This window comes from Chenopodium quinoa, unplaced genomic scaffold, assembly GCF_001683475.1.
Source record: "Chenopodium quinoa cultivar QQ74 unplaced genomic scaffold, ASM168347v1, whole genome shotgun sequence".
NCBI classification, from domain to species: domain Eukaryota; kingdom Viridiplantae; phylum Streptophyta; class Magnoliopsida; order Caryophyllales; family Amaranthaceae; genus Chenopodium; species Chenopodium quinoa.
In genome coordinates, this window is record NW_018744502.1 from 5,029,542 (window position 1) to 5,048,163 (window position 18,622).

At 34.7% G+C, this 18,622-nt stretch overlaps 2 protein-coding genes across 3 annotated transcripts; both read left to right on the top strand.

Annotated features, from left to right (window-relative positions):
- The first annotated feature begins 3,108 nt into the window (after positions 1–3,108).
- LOC110698028 (uncharacterized protein At1g27050) lies at positions 3,109–4,502 on the top strand. The gene is made up of 2 exons (XM_021875434.1): positions 3,109–3,534; positions 3,994–4,502. Exons 1-2 carry the CDS (start codon positions 3,205–3,207, stop codon positions 4,264–4,266), a joined length of 603 nt encoding a protein of 200 aa, XP_021731126.1. The 5' UTR covers positions 3,109–3,204; the 3' UTR covers positions 4,267–4,502.
- Positions 4,503–6,137: 1,635 nt separating this feature from the next.
- Positions 6,138–11,203, top strand: LOC110698027 (ultraviolet-B receptor UVR8). Of its 2 annotated transcripts, none has more exons than XM_021875433.1 (8): positions 6,138–6,666; positions 6,767–6,922; positions 8,713–8,871; positions 9,102–9,269; positions 9,366–9,497; positions 9,593–9,679; positions 10,204–10,297; positions 10,381–10,470. In XM_021875433.1, exons 1-8 carry the CDS (start codon positions 6,384–6,386, stop codon positions 10,382–10,384), a joined length of 1,083 nt encoding a protein of 360 aa, XP_021731125.1. In that variant the 5' UTR covers positions 6,138–6,383; the 3' UTR covers positions 10,385–10,470. The 2 variants fall into 2 exon arrangements, with proteins under 2 accessions (XP_021731125.1, XP_021731124.1); XM_021875432.1 differs by having other exon boundaries at positions 6,164–6,666; positions 10,204–10,293; positions 10,381–11,203.
- The last annotated feature ends 7,419 nt before the right edge of the window (positions 11,204–18,622 follow it).

Genomic DNA, 18,622 nt, shown 5'->3' on the forward strand with positions numbered 1-18,622 from the left:
TTAATTACCCTCTGCAGCACAAGCTCACCTCCAAAACCGGAATCAGAACTAGCGGGACCACTAAGCAACTTAACACCACGCAAGGGTCGAGCAATATTAGGTGGAAAGACACCCACAAGCCTGCTTTGAGGGTCTTCTAAAGGCCAGAAAACTTCAGTTTTTTCCACGTTAAGATGTAACCCAAGACAAGGCCCTTCATCCATAATCCCCACCACCAACGTGTCACCAATAACAGTGTCGTCATCCAAATAACAAGCCTGAAGATATACATCAAAGTGTCTCTGATTTTACACACTAGGGGTTGTAAAACCAAAGCAAAAAGCAGAGGACCAAGGGGATCACCCTGCTGCACCCCCTGAGACGACCATAAGGTGTGGTCCCCGTAATATAATCTAGCTGGATTAAAGTAGAAGAACTCAACCCATCGCGAAAGGCCCGGACAATGATGACGAACTTCACGTAACATGGCCGCACGATCAACTAGATTGAAGGCATTTTGAAAATCCACCAATAACATGGAAAGGCCAACATCAGAACCACGATCCTCAATCAACCGATTCATAGCATGAAGAATCGCCTCATCTCCCGAAGAAACCCCAACACCAAATTGGAGACCATCAAAGTAACTTCCTAAAGACTGGCCAACCATAACAGCACCGACCTTCGAAATCAGACGACGCCGAACAGTACCCACAGCTATAGGACGAATACACCACCAAGCTTGACAAGTGGTGTAAGAGGAGCACTAGCAACATACTCTTCTAGTTCCATAAGACACTTTCCAGCTAGAAAGAGATTAACCACCCCGGTCATAGAGCCAACTAACTTATCTGATACAGCCGCCGCAGCACCACTCAATTAATCCATAAGGTGCTGAGCACGTAAACCGTCCCTACCACATGATGTGCCATGCGGAAAACTCTTAATCCGATCCAAAAGAACAACAGAAGTAGTAACGAGATGTAGGCCATCTACGGGTATACCAGGCAAGGATGGAGCTGGAGAAGTAGGGTGTTTAGACTGTAAATCCGCGAGAGTGACGTCATTATAAGGAGAAACACCTGAAGAAGAAAGAACCCAGACTGCAGTAGTGTAATGACCATCACAAATCTTCCTACGACATTGCTTGATATTACGCTCCTCCAAATCAAGGTCCTCATCACCAACCACTAATAAAGTAGGAGAATCCTCTGCCAAAGTATCCCTCACAAGCTGCAAATTACCACCTACACTCCAAGAACAAATAGCACGGGAAATACTCTCTTCTTGATGCCGACGTTTTGCTGAAGACTTAGATTCAGAGCTGCTCTGCGGGCAAAAGGTTTTAAGGGTGCAAAGAGGTAACACCAACAAAGAGACGCAACTAGAAATGTCATCAGGCCTAGATATGACCTGATCAAGGTCACCTTTGAGAACCCGAGAAAACCCCAAACGACACTTGGGAGGTATAGACTTCACAGTACGAAACCCCTTGGAGAGCAAACAATCAAGAAGAGCCACATCAAAAACACAATGTTGATCTTGCACCAAACCCCCTATGCGCCCAAGCTGAGCCGAAGAAGAGGGAGCTTGCGGCTTGGAGAAACCATGAAGCACAAAATGAATAATACCATCTCCTTCATCCGGGGGTGACACAATCTCACTCGGACTATGACGACACTTAGTACGATGTGTATGCGTTTTGTAACAAACCTCACATAACCAAATCCTCATACGCGAAAAAGTAATTTTAGCCTCAGTATAAACTGCCAAATTTGAAGTAAGAGAATGCCGTGTGATATCCCGCGCACCGATGCAACAATGACGATCACAAAGATGCTTGATCAAAGAACCTCTGATAAGGCCATTTCCACCCCCATCTTGACAACCACTAAGACCCACAAAGGGACAATGAAACCTCACGGACATAGCTTCACCACCACCACAGCCAAAAGCACCTTGAACACCAACAAAAACCTATACAAAACCACCAAGAATTGCACCAAAAATAGAAGGTACAAGAAGACGCTGCAAAACACAAATCCACAAAATTACACCACAATTGCACCAAAACAGAACCCAAAAATGCTCACCGAAAATTGATCACCGACTGAAATAATGATCACCAACAGAAATAGTGATCACCGAAATTGAACAACGACAGAAATAGTGAACACTGACAGATGATCACCGAAGAAACCACTGGAAAAACAGAAATCCTTCCTGTATCTGATCAATAATCTGCTGCCAAACACCCTAAAAACTGACCAAAAAACACGCCTGAAACACACCAGAAACGTTGCTTGAAAACAAACTCAATTAGCGCTGGAGAACAGCCTGAAAATCACCTGTAATTGCACCCAAAACCGCGCCCGAAAAGGAGCTTGAAAGTCACCTGAAAACGCATGAAACACACCGAAAACGTCGCCTAAAAACAAACCCTATTCGCGCCAGAGAACAGCCTGAAAATCGCCTGTAATTGCACCCAAAAACGCGCCCGAAAAGGAGCCTGAAAGTCGCCTGAAATTGTACCAGGAGCAGCTTGAAAACCACCCCTGAAGTACGCCTGAACCGTACGATGCCGCCGAGATTCCACCGGACTTTCTGACGCCGAAAAACCCATCGGAAAATGAACTTACCTAAACTGTACCCTTATCGCCTATAGACGGCCAAATTATCGAGAGAATTTTCAGATTATTATTATTATTATTATTATTATTATTATTATTATTACTACTACTACTATTACTATTACTATTATTATTATTATTATTATTATTATTATTATTATCATTATTATTATTATCATCATCATCATTTAATAATAATAATAATTATTATAAATATTATTTATTTATTATTATTATTAATAAAAAAATTAATAATTATTATCTTATTATCTTTAAAATATTAAATTTTATTATAAAAAATCAATTATTATTATTTTTATTAATAATTATTATTATTATTATTGTTACTATTTTTTATTACTATTATTATTATTAAATATTAATTATTATTATAATTATTAAATATTAATTATTTATTATTATTATTAAATATTAATTATTATATTTAAGCAGAGCAGAACTGCTCTAAAGAACAAAGCCTAACTCCGACTTTACGAGTGACTAAACCCTTCCTTTGTTGTTTTTCGCTTTTTCCTTTTCAACGATATTTCTGTTTTCCAACCAAACACAAATTACACAACCAAATAATAAAACCATGAGCCGAAAAAGAGACAAACCCTACAACTCCCGCCATATTCCATACTCCTACCCTAAACGCCGCCGCCCTATTCCACCGCCACCTCCTGTCGTCGAACCACCCAAACAAAAACCAACCCCACCACCCGCTTTGGTCGTCATTGGGCTCCCTTTGGGCTGCTCGGTTTTGGACCTCAAATCCAGGTTCGAAATCTATGGGCCCATTTCTCGGATCCGGATTGACCCACAAGGTGTTGGGTTCATTTCTTACCGATCTAAATCCGCCGCTGATTCCGCCATCTCCGCCTCCGTTGATCCCTCCTTCGGCATCTCCATTGACTCCCACCCTGTATTCCTCTCTTTCTCTCTCTCCTCTTTAGTTTCTTGTTTTTCTGGGTTTTTAAGTGGGTTTCTGAATTTGGAGCAATTATGATTTTATTTGATGTGGGTTTTTTGAAAAAGGGATTTGATTTTATGAATTTTTTTTTTTATTTTATAATTTTTATGAATTTTGAGTTTTAGAATTTAGATTTGTTTAATTGTTTCTAAGAATTGGTGGTTTTGTACTTTTTATTGTATATTTTATATACAATTGCAAAAATCTTGAGAGTTTATCAAGGAGATTAATTTGGCATTGCTAAATCAGTACTATGAAGTATGAACTAAGGTTATAGATTCTTAAATTTGGAATTGTTTGATGCAATTTTAATTTATTTAGGCTATGTAGATTAATGTGGATTAATGTTGAGTTTTCAGTGAAAAATGTCCTGAATTGAAACTGAGATTGTAATTGCTGTATGTTTCACAGGTTCAAGTGATGTGGGCTAGTGAAATGAATGGAGAGGCAGGAGTTGAGGAGGAAAGTGAGAGAAAGAATTTAAACACGAGTCCGAATGCGAATACGTCGAAGCTGTTGAGGGGGGAGGCGCCACTAAGTAGACATGGGAAGGGGAATAGGTTGAGTTCAGCCATTGTTAATCCCAATATCAATACCAATACGAATACCAGTAGTAGTACTAGTTCTGTGTTGGATGCTCCATTTAAGGATAGGGAAATTATTGCTTATGATGATTTATTTTAGTAATAGTTTATGTATATTATTTGAATTAAATAGATTTTGTTGGGCTTTGCTTTGCCCTCATTCAATTCTTGAGTAAGATTAGCAATTTTTTTAGGTGTTTTTTGCTGCTGCTGTTTTTTTAGTATCTCTGGTTTTCTGAACTCTGAAGTATTTGATGTAATTTACTGATGTCATGTAATTATGGGATGATTTTACTCGTTTGAAAAACAAAAACTATAAGCTTAACTATTTGGCAAGATATGATAGGATGTATGTATCTATGTCATCTTTGACTTTTCAATGCCTAATTTAATCAAAATTTATTTTTTTAATTTCTGATTTTTTTTTTTAAATTAAAAATTCTAATTTTTGAAATTCATTCTTTAATCTCATAAATAAATTTCAGAAAATCAATATTATATTCAAAATCAAAATCAAAAAACTTTTTTCATTGTTTTTCATCCAAAATCAAAACTTTTGAAAATTTGTTACTTTTATTCAGCAATTCGTTCAATTATTCAATGTTAAGTTCGATATATCGCCCATGTCGCTCATCGATTCGTTGAATCGTTTCATTTTTTCCAATTTCCAATTATTAGGTGTTTGTCTACAAAAATCTCACGAACTATCCCATTTTTAATCAAGAAGATATAATACACTGCATAGATGTCACGAACACTCGAGTACTCGACAAATTGGGTAAAGATAGGTCAATTCATTTCTCCAAGCCAGAATCAAACCCAAGATGACAATGCACTTCGATAAAATCGAAGCCTGTAGGAGCACCAAATATCCAATGAACAACATTTTTATTTATAATTATAGGTTCAATTCATCCAATCTGAAACAATATTTAACATCCTCAACCACACAAGGTAAACCCCCAACTATTCCGATTAGTGCTATAAACAATAACTTGCCTCATTTTATTACCATGACTACAAAAGTCGGTAACACGAACAATCTTGTAATCGTAATCCTTGTCATTCAAAACTAGGATTTTTCAGAAATTGGATGGAAGTCAGAGGGATGATTATTTCTTGTAGAAGTTGAATGGAACTCAGGATAATGAAGAACATTCATGAACCGTTTTTTTAATTTTAATTTTTTGATTTTGATTTTTATTTGATTTTGTGAAATTATTTATGAAATTAAAAAATGAATTTCAATAATTAGAATATTTAATTTTCAAAAAATGAATTTTAAAAATTAGAATAATGATTTTAATTAAATTAAGTGTTGATAAGTCAAAGCTGATGTGGATAACTACATCCAATCACCTTCCGCCACATAGTTAAATTTATGGTAGTCACTGTAAAATTTCCAGTTATTATGTGAGTTTGTATCTTTTATGCAAAAGCTTTTGCTTCCTAAATGAAGTTGTCGCTTGATGTTTAATCATCAAAAATTAAAGGAAAGTTTGAAGTATAAAAAGTGTGTCCTTGCTGCAACATGGGCATTTCAGAAAAAAGGTTGCGACTTTGCAGCAACAGGACCAGGGGTAGCTATGATTCCTTGCACTTACAACTTACAAGTACTTGTGACTTCAAACAAATCAAAATTGATCCACCGTACTCAATAGTCCATTGAACTTAAAGTACTGTTTTACGGAACTAATATTAAGGTCAAGGTCACTATGTTAGAATGTTAATATATTAAAATAAAATCGTTATATTAATGAAAGAATTACTATGTCAAAATAAAGGTTATTATGTTTAAAAATAAAAATTATTGTATCATAATAAAGGTCGTATATAATACTCCGTAGATTAATATGTTTTTTTTTTTTTTTTTGAAAACAATATGTTTAATAATGAGAGTTTTAATAAACGGTTTAATATGAATATAAAAAGTCACTATGCTATAATTAAGGTCATTATATTAAAATTAGGGTCACTTTATAATTAACACCACGTTAGATCCACAATAATATTATTGTGAATCAGGTTTTTTCCCCTTACTGGTACCAGTAACATGAATTTTCTGCACAGTGTTTATTTATTTATTTAAAACAACTTCTCAAAAATTCCCTTATTTTTTTACCCAGAAATTCCCAAAATACCCATTACTTACCCCAAAATTACAAAAATTATATCGTTATACAATCCCTCAACAGAACAAGTCTTTAGAAAGCAGCAATGGAGGAACAGGAAAAAGCTTTCAAAAAACAAAAAGAGATCAACGAAGAAGAACAACAAGAAAGAGAAATTGCAACTGAAACAACGCAGCAGCAGGCGACAGAACTCAAACAGCAAGAGTTATGGAGTTGGGGAGCAGGAACAGAAGGACAACTTGGAACTGGAAATTTAAAAGACGAACTTACCCCTCAACTTCTCATCAACCTCTCCAATCCTCTCTCTTCTTTTGGTCAAATCTCTCTCCTTTCTTGCGGTGGTGCCCATGTCATTGCCATCACTTCTGGTACAAAATCTATGAATAAAAATCCAATCTTTTTCTTCAATTTTGTAGGGTTTTCAATTGAAGGGTATTTTGGTAATTATGATTTGATGTTGATTTGCAGGTGGGAAGGTCCTGAGTTGGGGTAGAGGAGCATCTGGGCAATTGGGACTTGGTCAGATTATGCCTAATTCCTTGTACCCTAAGCTTGTGGATTCATTGACAAATTTCAACATTTCCCATGTTTCTGCTGGTTGGAATCACTCTGGTTTTGTTTCAGGTTTATTTATTTTTTTTATGCTTTTCTTGTGTTAATTTGAATCCAAATTCCTTTGTCTGTAAATATTAAAAAGTGTGTTTGGTATGATTGGAATTTGTAAGATTGTTATGTAAGTTGCAATTCAATTGGACAGGCATGCTTGTGTTAGTATTCGAGCAGACTATTCAATATTTCGACAAGTTGAGATACATATTTGTGGGAATATGTGATAATCTACTCATGAGAAGATGAAGACTGTTGTGCATATTATATGGACTGTCACAAGTATGCAGTGTAAATTTAAGTTTTTTGTGCTCATAGGAATTGACTTGATATATGTGTATGTAGTGTGATTATAATCTTGGACAATTTTGCAATGGCTACAATAATTTTGTAGCCATTGTAATTTTTCAATCTCAACCTTTAAAATTTGGTATTAAATCTTAACCATTCATTGAGTTGACTATTTTTTTTTTTTACTTTTTATTTTTTAATAATAAATAAAATTTACTGTAGTTTTTTTCTTTAAATAAAATTAGAATTGATCGATTACTTTTAAGAAAAGCCTCAAAGTATTTTTCTCAATCCTTTCTTCCATTGATACGTTTGATTTTGAATTTCGACTTTAGTATGATGTATTTTGTATAACAATGGTGTTGGGTGATATTTTGTTTGCAGGAAAGAAGATACAGAGTAGTTAATTGTGGAGGATAAAATTTCTAATATTCATATTCTTGATGAAAATGCAAAGTTAACCATGTTGATTTTCTACTATACAATTAATGGAGATTGAGAGATTTGCTGGGTAGATCAAAGAAAATAATAAATTGCTTGTGTTGGCTACAAAAACAAGTTTTTTTTATTTTTTTTTATTTTTTTAAATTTTTTTAATTTTTTTTTTTTTTTTAGAAAAACAAACAGTTATATTTCAAATAAAACAGTTAATTTTTTTTTTTTTTTTAAATTTTTTTATAGTCAAACAAATAAATGAACAAGATTTATCCTTAAAATTTTAATGTTTGAGATTGAAAACAATTACCATGGCTACATATTTGTTGTAGCCATTGAATAGTCTTTTTATAATCTTTGTGCTCATGTAATTTGATTTGATGTATTTGCAGTTCAATTGAGAAGTTGCTTGATAGAGCTATTATGCATATGCTCGTACAATATTGTATTTGATATGAGATTTTTGCTTGTAAATAATTCTAATTTGTATTCAACAAATAAGTATTACTGTGTATATTACATGGATATCACAAGTATTGAGCACAAAAATGTCTCCTAATGTCAGACTTGATTGTTGCCACTTATCCAAGTATCGGAAAATATGCCAAGAGTATCGAGCATTTGACTCTAGTACTTAAGGTGTAATAATTAGATATACTAACATAGGCTATAATTTGGAGTTTTCTTTTAAAGATGTTAAATCTTCACTTTTTACCCATCTCTTGATAAGAATGATTATTCTCCATCCAAACACCGTATTGGGGTAACTTGATATGTCACACGGAAATGTTATGGACTTCTGGATTTTATTCTGGTCTAACCCTGGTGTACATGTTCTTGCATGTGTTTCCTAGGCAATATAGAGACAATCTACTTTTGAGTTTTGACCTGCCCCAAATTATATGAATTTGTAATAGAATGCTTTTGAGATTATCATTGTTTTTCTGTCGTGTTGTGTGGTTGATCGAACTTCTTGTCATGTGGACTGTTGATATTAGATTCATAACTTCCTCTGAGGTGAATATTGATCTTCTATTGTCATTATATGTTGCTGTATTGGCACCAAAAACTAACTATGTTAGATTCTGGACGCCTCTTCACTTGTGGGGATGGCTCGTTTGGTCAACTGGGCCATGGTGATTATCAGTCCTGCAGTTCCCCGATGGAAGTTTCATTTTTCAACTCTAAGCATGTAGAGCAGATAGCCTGTGGCATGCGACATTCATTGGTACTATTAAAAGGTAATTTTTGAAGCTTAATCTCATCCGATGCAAGCATAAAGTCTTTTGGCTAAAAATTATATTGTGTGGTCTTAACAGAAAGATTCTACATGTCTCCTGTTTATCTGCTAGCAACTTCATTCATAATGATATGACTACTTTCTAAAAGAAGTAAAAATCTAGATTATGTACCATGTATCTAATAATCCATAATATATTAAAACCATGAAAAGTGATATTAATTGATGCAGGTAATTTGGGAGACAAAGTATATGGATTTGGATCCGGCAAGCGCGGTCAATTGGGTGTTTCTGAAGATAAAATAAAATCGGTGAGTTTTCCCAAGACGTGTTCTGGATTGGAACATGCTGAAGTGGTGGCCATTCTTGCAAATGGAGATCAAAGTGCTGCATTGTCAGGTGAGAAGATGTGCTTTCTTCATATTAATATGGGATGTAGAAACTTGGGGAAGCACTTGGATGAAGAACCTCTGATTTACGCTGTTTTGATCTTAGGCAGTGGTCGTCTGTACACATGGGGAAGAAGTTTTAGTAGCAGTTCAAATGTTTGTATCCCTCAGTCTGTGTGTTCATCTTTGAGCTTCGAGCAAGCTGCTCTTGGTTGGAATCATGCCTTGGTATTAACAAGTAAAATATGAACTTGCTTTTTAATTTGATCTGCTACTTGCTAAATGTGAGGTTTGTAACAATTTTGACTAATAACTGTATGTTCTAATTAATAGGTGAAGGGGAAGTCTTTATGCTTGGAGGCAGTCACCATGGAGTGCTCAGCGAACCTCAAAAAATGACTCACCTTCATAATTCATCTGGTAATGCGATTATTATTTTCTGGCTTTCTGCATAAAAACCTGGATTTTGATAATAAGAAAAAACCCCAATTGCCTTTATGTTTTGGTATTCTTTTTTAGCCTTCATTTTCTGGCTTGAAAATTTCACAAAAATTTATAGGATTATATTTTTGCTCGACTTGAACCTTTATTTAATGCAAAAGTTCATAGGAATTAATCCGAACTTCTCTGAGAAGATACTGTGTAAAATCCTCAAAGAGCTCCTATATCTAGTTGTTTCCCAAATTGGCATGCTAGACAATTTTATTTGGTTGAACTGTATAATTCTTTGAATGTGACACAGGATATACTATTTCAATGTCTGCTAAATTAAATTATATTGTGAATTGGATATTGCTGCATGTCTAACACTCTAGTTTCTACTGTGATTTGAACGTGTTTGTCTTACATCAATACCGAGCTTCCACTTTCCCGTCTTCCTGTTCTTTCTCTTTGTTTCACTGCAACTGCAATTTCAAAATTCTTTGCGTGAACTCTGTTTTCAGGTGAACCCACTCTGTCAAAAGTAACCGGTCTAGATGGGAAGAAAGTTGCGCAAATTGCAGCTGGAGCTGAGCATTCAGCTATACTAACAGGCAGGTTTACATTTTATTTCATGAAATCCACTCTATTAAACTGCATTTCACCCTAAGTTGAAACTTTCTTTTGTTTTGCAATAACAGATGATGGACAATTATACACTTGGGGTTGGGGTGAACATGGTCAGCTTGGTTTGGGAAGTACTAGTGATCACACTGTCCCCCAGCTTGTTCTATTAAAAGAAAACAGCCTCATATCGAGGGTTTATTGTGGAAGTGGGTTCACGTTCGCTTTGAATATTTAGACTTGTAGAACTCAGTGATTTAATAGTCATAGTACACAGATTACCGATACCAATGTAGTCTAGAGATCTTTCTTTACCCACTGCAATGACGGAAGATGATCCTTTGGTAAACAACCCTGAATTACGATGGATGATAAAGCCCATTTATACTTAACAGGAAGCACGTGTGAAAAAATAATGTATTCGGCAATCAAGGGCTATTTATTTGTTACTTCGTACTATGGAGGCAACCTGATTTCATCAGGATCTAGGTGTTGTTTGATCTACTTTTTGACTCGTTTGAGGTTCTTGAGAAGTAGACTTGATGTTCAGCTAACGACAACAGAGGACGTACAACTTCCTATGAAGTTTATAATGTACACAGGCAACGGAAGGTGATACTTCCTACTTTTCTAGTCTATAAAACCAAAAGTTGTTCTTGAGGAGTAGATTTTGGCGTTGCTCAGTTAACTAAAACTATGTGCTCATTGCAAGGAGTTTATAACTTTATCGGAGGTAACACTTCCTACAGGCTACATGTAACCTCCACCAAATTAAGTATGTGAAATTTGGTTCTAGAAGTGTCTTGAGTTATGTGGCCTTGTTTTCCCATGATCATCATTTGCTCGCGAACCATATGTATTAACGAGATTTCTATTATTGGAAGTTAAATCATATTTTTTTATTTGACCTGTTTCTTTTATTGCGTTTGTCTATGTAAAACTTTAACAATCAATAACTTTAATTCGCCATAAGTAAGAACTATAAAAGTTATATATTATGATAGTACTGAGACGAATATAAAAAGATCCTACATGAATATATTTTTCCTTACATATTATTCACAAAAGACGGTTAAAAGAGATGTGGTGAATAGTATAAAAGTCAAAGTGAGTCAAGTAAAAGAGAACGGAGGAAGTACCTTTTTTTTTAAGGAAGATAAATCATACATTTATATATTTTCCCATGACCATCATTTGCTCCGAACCAAATGTATTAACGAGATTTATATTATTGAAAGTTAAATCATACTTTTTTTTTAAGGATGATAAATCATACATGTATATATATTGAATAATATCTGCTAAAAATAAATAGAGAAATTCTCTTTAATAACACTCAAATTTTCATTTTTCTCTATGGTAAATTGGAAGAAAAGTTATTATCATTGGTAACCTTATATTTTTAATTACCAAAGACAATAACTATTATAATAAAAATCTTTAACCATAGTTAATTATGTATTTTTTTAATAATAAAATTATTTTAGAAATATCTAAAAAAAAATAAAACCAACCCCTTTCCCCACTAACCCAGCCACCACATGAACCTCTTCCCCCGGCCGGCGGCGCCCAGCTACCTACCCTTATCGGCAACCCCACATCCCTCCCTCCCCTGCTGGCGAACCCCCACCCCTCTCCCCATACCCTTGCGAAGTTTCTGGATTTAATCGTCCGCCATTGTTACAAAAATTCAAGGTCGCCATAACCTAATTGTAGAGTTTCAATCGACAATAGTCCGACAATTTAAAATGCAGAAAATAGGGTTTTTCGGCATGAAAGACTTGGATCAATTCAACTCCTTAACAAGATTTCTGCAGGAGTTGCTAAAACCTTATCAATTTCTTCGCGTTCAACTTCCGGCCGATTCAATTAGTTCAAGAGGTTTGCGAGCTCGAAGATCATCGCTAGTCACTAGTGGAAAAATACCTATTCGTAACTGGCGAAAATAGGCTTTTCGTAACGGGTAGCTGCCGTTACGTATACGAGCGTTTTTTTTAAAATGTTATTTGTAACGGGCAAAACAAGTGCCCGTTACGAATAACGGGTTATTTGTGACGGGCATTTTCGAAAGCTCGTTACAAATAGTCTGGGATCCAATTAAAAAAAAAATTCAGCACTTGTTGGAGTGCTGGATTTATATTGTAGAGTCAATTTTTCGAATAATAAGAGAAATTTATATATTATATAAGTACATAATATACAATCATCAAAAGCCTGCATTCATTTTCCTAATAACTAAAACTTGAAAAAAAAAAGAAGCAAATCTCAATTGTAATAATAATAAAAACAAGTTTACTTAATAAGACTAAGATAAGATTCAAATGATTTTCGTCTAAATCAGTGTTGAATAATTTACATCTTCCACCATTTTCCGAGTTGCTGCAACTTTGATCATAATTTTAAGGCTGCCTTAGGAACCTGCAACACCCACCTCACACCTTAGCACATAGGAACACTTAGTTTATTTTTTTGTGTTAATGGCTTTCTGAACCTGTAAAGTATAAACAATCAAAGCTTAATATCAAGTCAAATAATCAGATTAGATGGAATTAAGCAATTGTTTCGACAATCTCCTTTGCCATGTCAGCCATGTCAAAACAAGTTGATGCAATGCATTAACCAAATAATATATTGATGCAATGTTTGCAACTAATTGAAGTTTTCACAAGCACAAGGTCCAGTAAAATATATGGACTCTAGGAGAATTAAAAGATGATTTTCACACTAAGTTCAGTGCATACTTTGACATTAATAAACTTTGTCATACACTAGCCTGAAATTAGATTCAGGCCATATATAATCCCGGAATTAGAATTAGTCCACATATTATTTTGAAAATAGAATCAGTATATATATTTGCCAAGAACCGCCAGCAAATTAGAGAAAATTAACAAAATACAGAACCTATAAACACAAGCAATATCACCTCTTCCATGAATTAAACCGCATAATGAGCATCTGTTCTGAAGACTCCACCTTGATAGACTTTATTATTTTATGGGCTTTATTATTTTATCTAACTTTGTATTTTATGATGGAAGTCAAACCCAACACGTTATATTTATTATGGGCTGTTATAATGTGTTTGATTTTATTAAGCCCAATATATGTAGGATTGATATTGCCATAGTCCACGGTTTATCTTTACTTTGGGCTGTTAGAATATTAAACCTAAGTTAATGTTATCTAACGCAATTCTGATTTTCATATTTATCTTTTAATATGTTGGATATATATTTGTTAGAGTGAATGTTTATCTTTTACACTAACAAATTATGTTTTAACAGAATACATTAATCAAGGGATAAGATTTTATTTTGAATCCATACTTATATACTACTAACCGATTTACTTGGGTTTCCTTTTTAAGTGAAAAATCTGAAGCTTTACTTGAATTTTCAAAGATTTGCAAAGAGTTAGAAACTCCGAAAAACCTACCCATTGGCGCTGTAAGAAGTGATCATGGCAGAGATTTGATCAACTAAATTTTGAAAACTTTTGTGCAAAATATGGCATTTCCCACAATTTTTCAGCTCCTAGGACACCTTAACAAAATGGAGTTGTGGAACGTAATAATCGCACTCTTGAGGACATGTCCAGGACAATGCTTTTAGAAAACAGTTTACCAAAATATTTTTAGGCAGAAGTTGTGAATACAGCTAACTATGTTTCAAACCGTTGCTTAATTCGCCCTATTTTGAAGAAAACTCCTTACGAACTGTTTAAAGGGAAAAAGCCAAATATTTTCTATCTAAAACCATTTGGATGTACTTGCTTTGTCCATAATACTGTCAAAGATAACCTTGGTAAATTTGATGCATGTAGTGATGAAGCAATCTTGTTTGGATATACTTTAAATTCCAAAGCTTACAAAGTCTATAATAAACGTACTAAAGTTGTTGAGGAAAGTATTCATGTGATTTACAGGTTTGAAGTTAAACAAGTACGAAGAGCATCTCTCAGAAGAAGAAGATGAAGACAACTAATCCGAAGATGAAGAGAGAAGCCCTACCAAAAACCTCCAGGAACCCATCCTAAACACCGATGAACTAAATCAAAATCCTGAACCTACTCCTCAAAACCTTGACCCTACACCTCAAGACCTTGAAACCTCTCACTGATTAAGTTACTTCTGAAATAACCCTAAGCCCTCAGATCCATTAAGGCCTTGAAAGTGTGCTTCAAGAACCCATATCCTCTCCTTTAATGATGCGCAAAAAATTCAAACATGCCTAATCCCATCCTATAGATAACATCATTTCTGACCCAAAGGCTGGTACCCAAACCCGTTCAAACATCAAAAATTTCCGTGCTTTCCATGCTTTTGTTTCCCTCATTGAGCCAAAGAATGTCAAAGAAGCTCTTCAAGAACCAGATTGGATAATGGCCATGCAAAGCGAGCTAAACGAGTTTGAGAGAAATAAAGTCTCGACTCTCTCTCCAAGACCCAAAGATCATTCAGTAATTGGAACCAGATGGGTATTCAGAAACAAGCTTGATGAAAATGGAAAGATTGTGAGGAATAAAGCAAGACTAGTAGCTCAAGGATATAATCAAGAAGAAGGGATCGGTTATGAAGAAACTTTCGCTCCCGTGGCAAGAATGGAAGCTATTAGAATTCTGCTTGCTTTTGCATCTTTCATGAGAATCAAACTCTTTCAAATGGATGTCAAGTGCGCTTTCTCAAAAGGTAATTTACAAGAAGAGGTTTATGTCAATCAACCTCCTGGTTTTGAAAATTAGTCTTTTCCAAATCATGTTTACAAACTTGACAAAGCTCTCTGTGGTTTGAAACAAGCTCCAAGGGCTTGGTATGAGCGTTTGTTAAAATATCTTTTAGAAATTGGTTTTAAACGAGGTTTGGTTGACAAAACTCTTTTTATAAAAACCAAATCAAAAGATTTATTGATAGTTCAAATTTATGTTGATGATATTTTGTTTAGTGCTACTAATGATTCTCTTTGCAAAGAATTTTCTGAGATCATGTGCAGGGAATTTGAAATGAGCATGATGGGTGAGTTAACCTTCTTTCTCGGATTGCAAGTTAAACAAGAAAAGGGAGGCATCTTTATTAATCAAGGAAAATATACACGAGACCTCCTAAGGAAGTTCAACATGATGCAATCCAAAGAAGCAAAAACTCCCATGAGTTCTACTTTATTGTTAGTTAAAGATGAAGACGGTAAGTCAGTAAATCAGAAGGAATATAGAGGTATGATTCGATCTCTTTTATACTTAACAACAAGTCACCCCGATATAATGTTTAGTGTTTGTATGTGTGCACGATTTCAAGCTAACCCCAAGGAATCTCATCTTACTGCATTAAAAAGGATTCTATGTTATTTAAATTGTACTAAGGACTTTGGTCTCCTAAAAATAGCAACTTTGAGCTTGTTGGATATTCTGATGCAGATTTTGCAGGTTATAAAGTAGATAGAACAAGCACTTCTGGCTGCTGTCAATTTTTGGGTTCATCCCTTATTAGTTGGCATTCTAAAAAGCGAAATTCGGTGGCATTGTCTACTGCCGAAGCAGAGTATATTGCAGCAGGTGCATGTTGTTCGCAAATTCTGTGGATATCTCAACAACTTCGAGATCTTGGCTTGAAATTTACAAGAATTCCAATTAAGTGTGATAATACAAGTGCTATCTCAATCACAAAGAATCCTATGCAGCACTCTCGTACTAAAAATATTGACGTGCGACATCATTTTATAAGAGATCATGTGGAAAAAGGTGATGTATCTATCTCTTTCATTTGCTGACATTTTTACGAAGACTTTAAGTGAAGATCGATTCAATTTTATACGGCTTGAATTGGGAATGTTAAATAAGGATGCATCTTCATAGGGGGAGCTAAGGTACGTATTTTACAGCTTTAATGTGTTGTTTATTAAGCTACACCTTATTTCGAGATCTTAACCTGCATGACAAAATCCTGAAATAAAATTGCAGTGTATTAAAATTCTTGGAACATTAAATATTTGGTGGTTATCCAAGTGGGTAAACATTAAATATTTTTTTTAATAAAAAAAACATAAAAAAAAATGAAGGATCAATAGGGTAATGGAATTAGTAATACATATAATCTAGAAGAGGGGGTTGAATAGAGTATGACAAATTTTCGAGAATATAAATCTCAAGGTTTTGAGATCAGTTTCAAGGCGGAATAAACTGATTCACTTTTCAAAGTCAAAACATTGAGATTCAATTCAAAAACTTAAAATTAAACTTTGTAAATAAGGAAAAATATAAATTGCGAATTAAACAAAAATAAAAACGAGGAAAGTAAAGCAAATAAAAATGAGACAAGGCACATCGATATTTTTACGAAGTTCGGCAAATATGCCTACATCTCCGCCTAGGGTTGTCCAACATGTAGGATTTTAACTTCTTTTTATTTCTTCCTTTAGAGTCCTAAAGCACCTAGAGGATCAACCTATCTTCTCTCCGCGGCCACCCAACTACACCTTAGTAGCTCAATTCCCAGAAATAAAAAGCTATCTCACTTTTATTATACTTAAGTATTATAGTACTCCTCAAAGTATATCTCACTTTTGATATATTTTTCCACTCTTAGATACACTTTTCTTTTCTCTCAATCTAACTACAAAACAAAGTATTTGAAAAACTAGAGAGAAAAAATTTAACTCTTGCTATAGTGAATAAAACTTGATAATTTTTGTGAAGTGTTGCACGCTATTTATAGAGTTGAGATGCTGGATTTCTGAATTTGAATTTTAAAGCAACCGTTGAGTCATCAACGTTATTTGAATAATTCATCCTACGCTATTATTTGGGGCTTCAAAATCAACGTTAATCTTCAACAGCAATATCCAGCCTATTTTCAAGGGATTCTATAAAACAAACTTTGAATCTCAAGCAAATTAGTTAGCAGTAGATAAGTATGGATTCAAAATAAAATCTTATCCCTTGATTAATGTATTATGTTAAAACAGAATTCGTTAGTGTAAAAGATAAACATTCACACTAACAAATATATATCCAACATATTAAAAGATAAATATAAAAATCAGAATTGCGTTAGATAACATTAACTTAGGTTTAATATTCCAGCAACCCAAATTAAAGATAAACTGTGGACTATGACAATATCAATCCTACATATATTGGGCTTAATAAAATCAAACACATTATAGCAGCCCATAAAAAATATAACCTGTTTGGTTTGACTTCCATCATAAACACAAAGTTAGATAAAATAATAAAGCCCATCAAGGTGGAGTCTTCAATCTCCCCTTTGATGGAAGTCAAAACCATCATTAAAATAATCAATAAACCTGCACACAAAGTTAATATTCAAAATATTTATCATATAACAAGCAGGCAACTTCTCCCCCTTTTTGACATCCAACAAGGGAGGGAAAATGTTTGGAACAGTTAAAAAAAGTTTTAAAATATTACAAAACAGAAGTTCAAAGTGAAAAACAGAAATAGGAAAAACAAATAACAAGGCCTTGATCCCAGCATCAAATCACTTCCTGCCTTGCTGATAACGTACATCCTGAGCCCGGTTAACAAAACGCTTATGAGCCTCCCTCATAGTCTTGTCCCTTTGCATCTCATCCAACCTTCTCTGCTTCTCAACTCTATATTTCTTCACCACTCCATATTCCTCAATGTGATGATAGAAGGTTCAGACACTAGAGGTCTAAGAATTAGTCGGTTGCGCACTGAACGTTCACAGTTTAGGAGGACATTTGCAAATATCTCCCTAGCATGCTCAACAACATTCTCATTAAGAGGCATAATAATGCCAGTAGCAGTGAAGGAGAGGGCATTGAGGTGAAACAGTTGATTTACTTTGGCATTTACAATGGCCAAGAGTTTCATGGGTTTGGTCAAGCTTGCTGTCAAGGTCTTGAATGTCACGACGGAGGTCATCCAAACCAAACTCTAAGGCATATAAGTGAGAAGAGGACAAGGAGGAGTCAACAATGCCTTTCCCCTTAGACAGAGAGGAAGCAGGGCAACAACTTCCTCTAGAGTAAGGTTAGAGCGAAGCTTCCAAGAGCCATCGGGGAGACACAAAATGCCGATTTTGATTAGAGAATTTAGACTAACCTTAGGCGATTGAATGCGCTCAACTTCTTCATTTTCAAGAGAAATGTTGAAGAATTGGAAGGTTTTGGGAAATAAGTTGGTGTAGGGCAGAGGCATTGGCTTGGAAGATGAAAAGTAGTGGACCATATGGTTTAGGATGAGAAACGGCAGATCAAGGTCATATCCATTAAGGAGCAAGAACAGAATTTCAAGGGTTTGATCGATAAGTAGTTCCTTAGAGTTTGTTTGGGGAAC

Coding starts and splice junctions, on each gene's coding strand:
- LOC110698028 (XM_021875434.1), top strand. CDS start 3,205: ATGAGCCGAAAAAGAGACAAACCCTACAACTCCCGCCATATTCCATAC. Junction 3,535..3,993: donor TCTCCATTGACTCCCACCCT/GTATTCCTCTCT, acceptor TATGTTTCACAG/GTTCAAGTGATGTGGGCTAG.
- LOC110698027 (XM_021875432.1), top strand. CDS start 6,384: ATGGAGGAACAGGAAAAAGCTTTCAAAAAACAAAAAGAGATCAACGAA. Junction 6,923..8,712: donor TCACTCTGGTTTTGTTTCAG/GTTTATTTATTT, acceptor TAACTATGTTAG/ATTCTGGACGCCTCTTCACT. Junction 10,294..10,380: donor GCATTCAGCTATACTAACAG/GCAGGTTTACAT, acceptor TTGCAATAACAG/ATGATGGACAATTATACACT.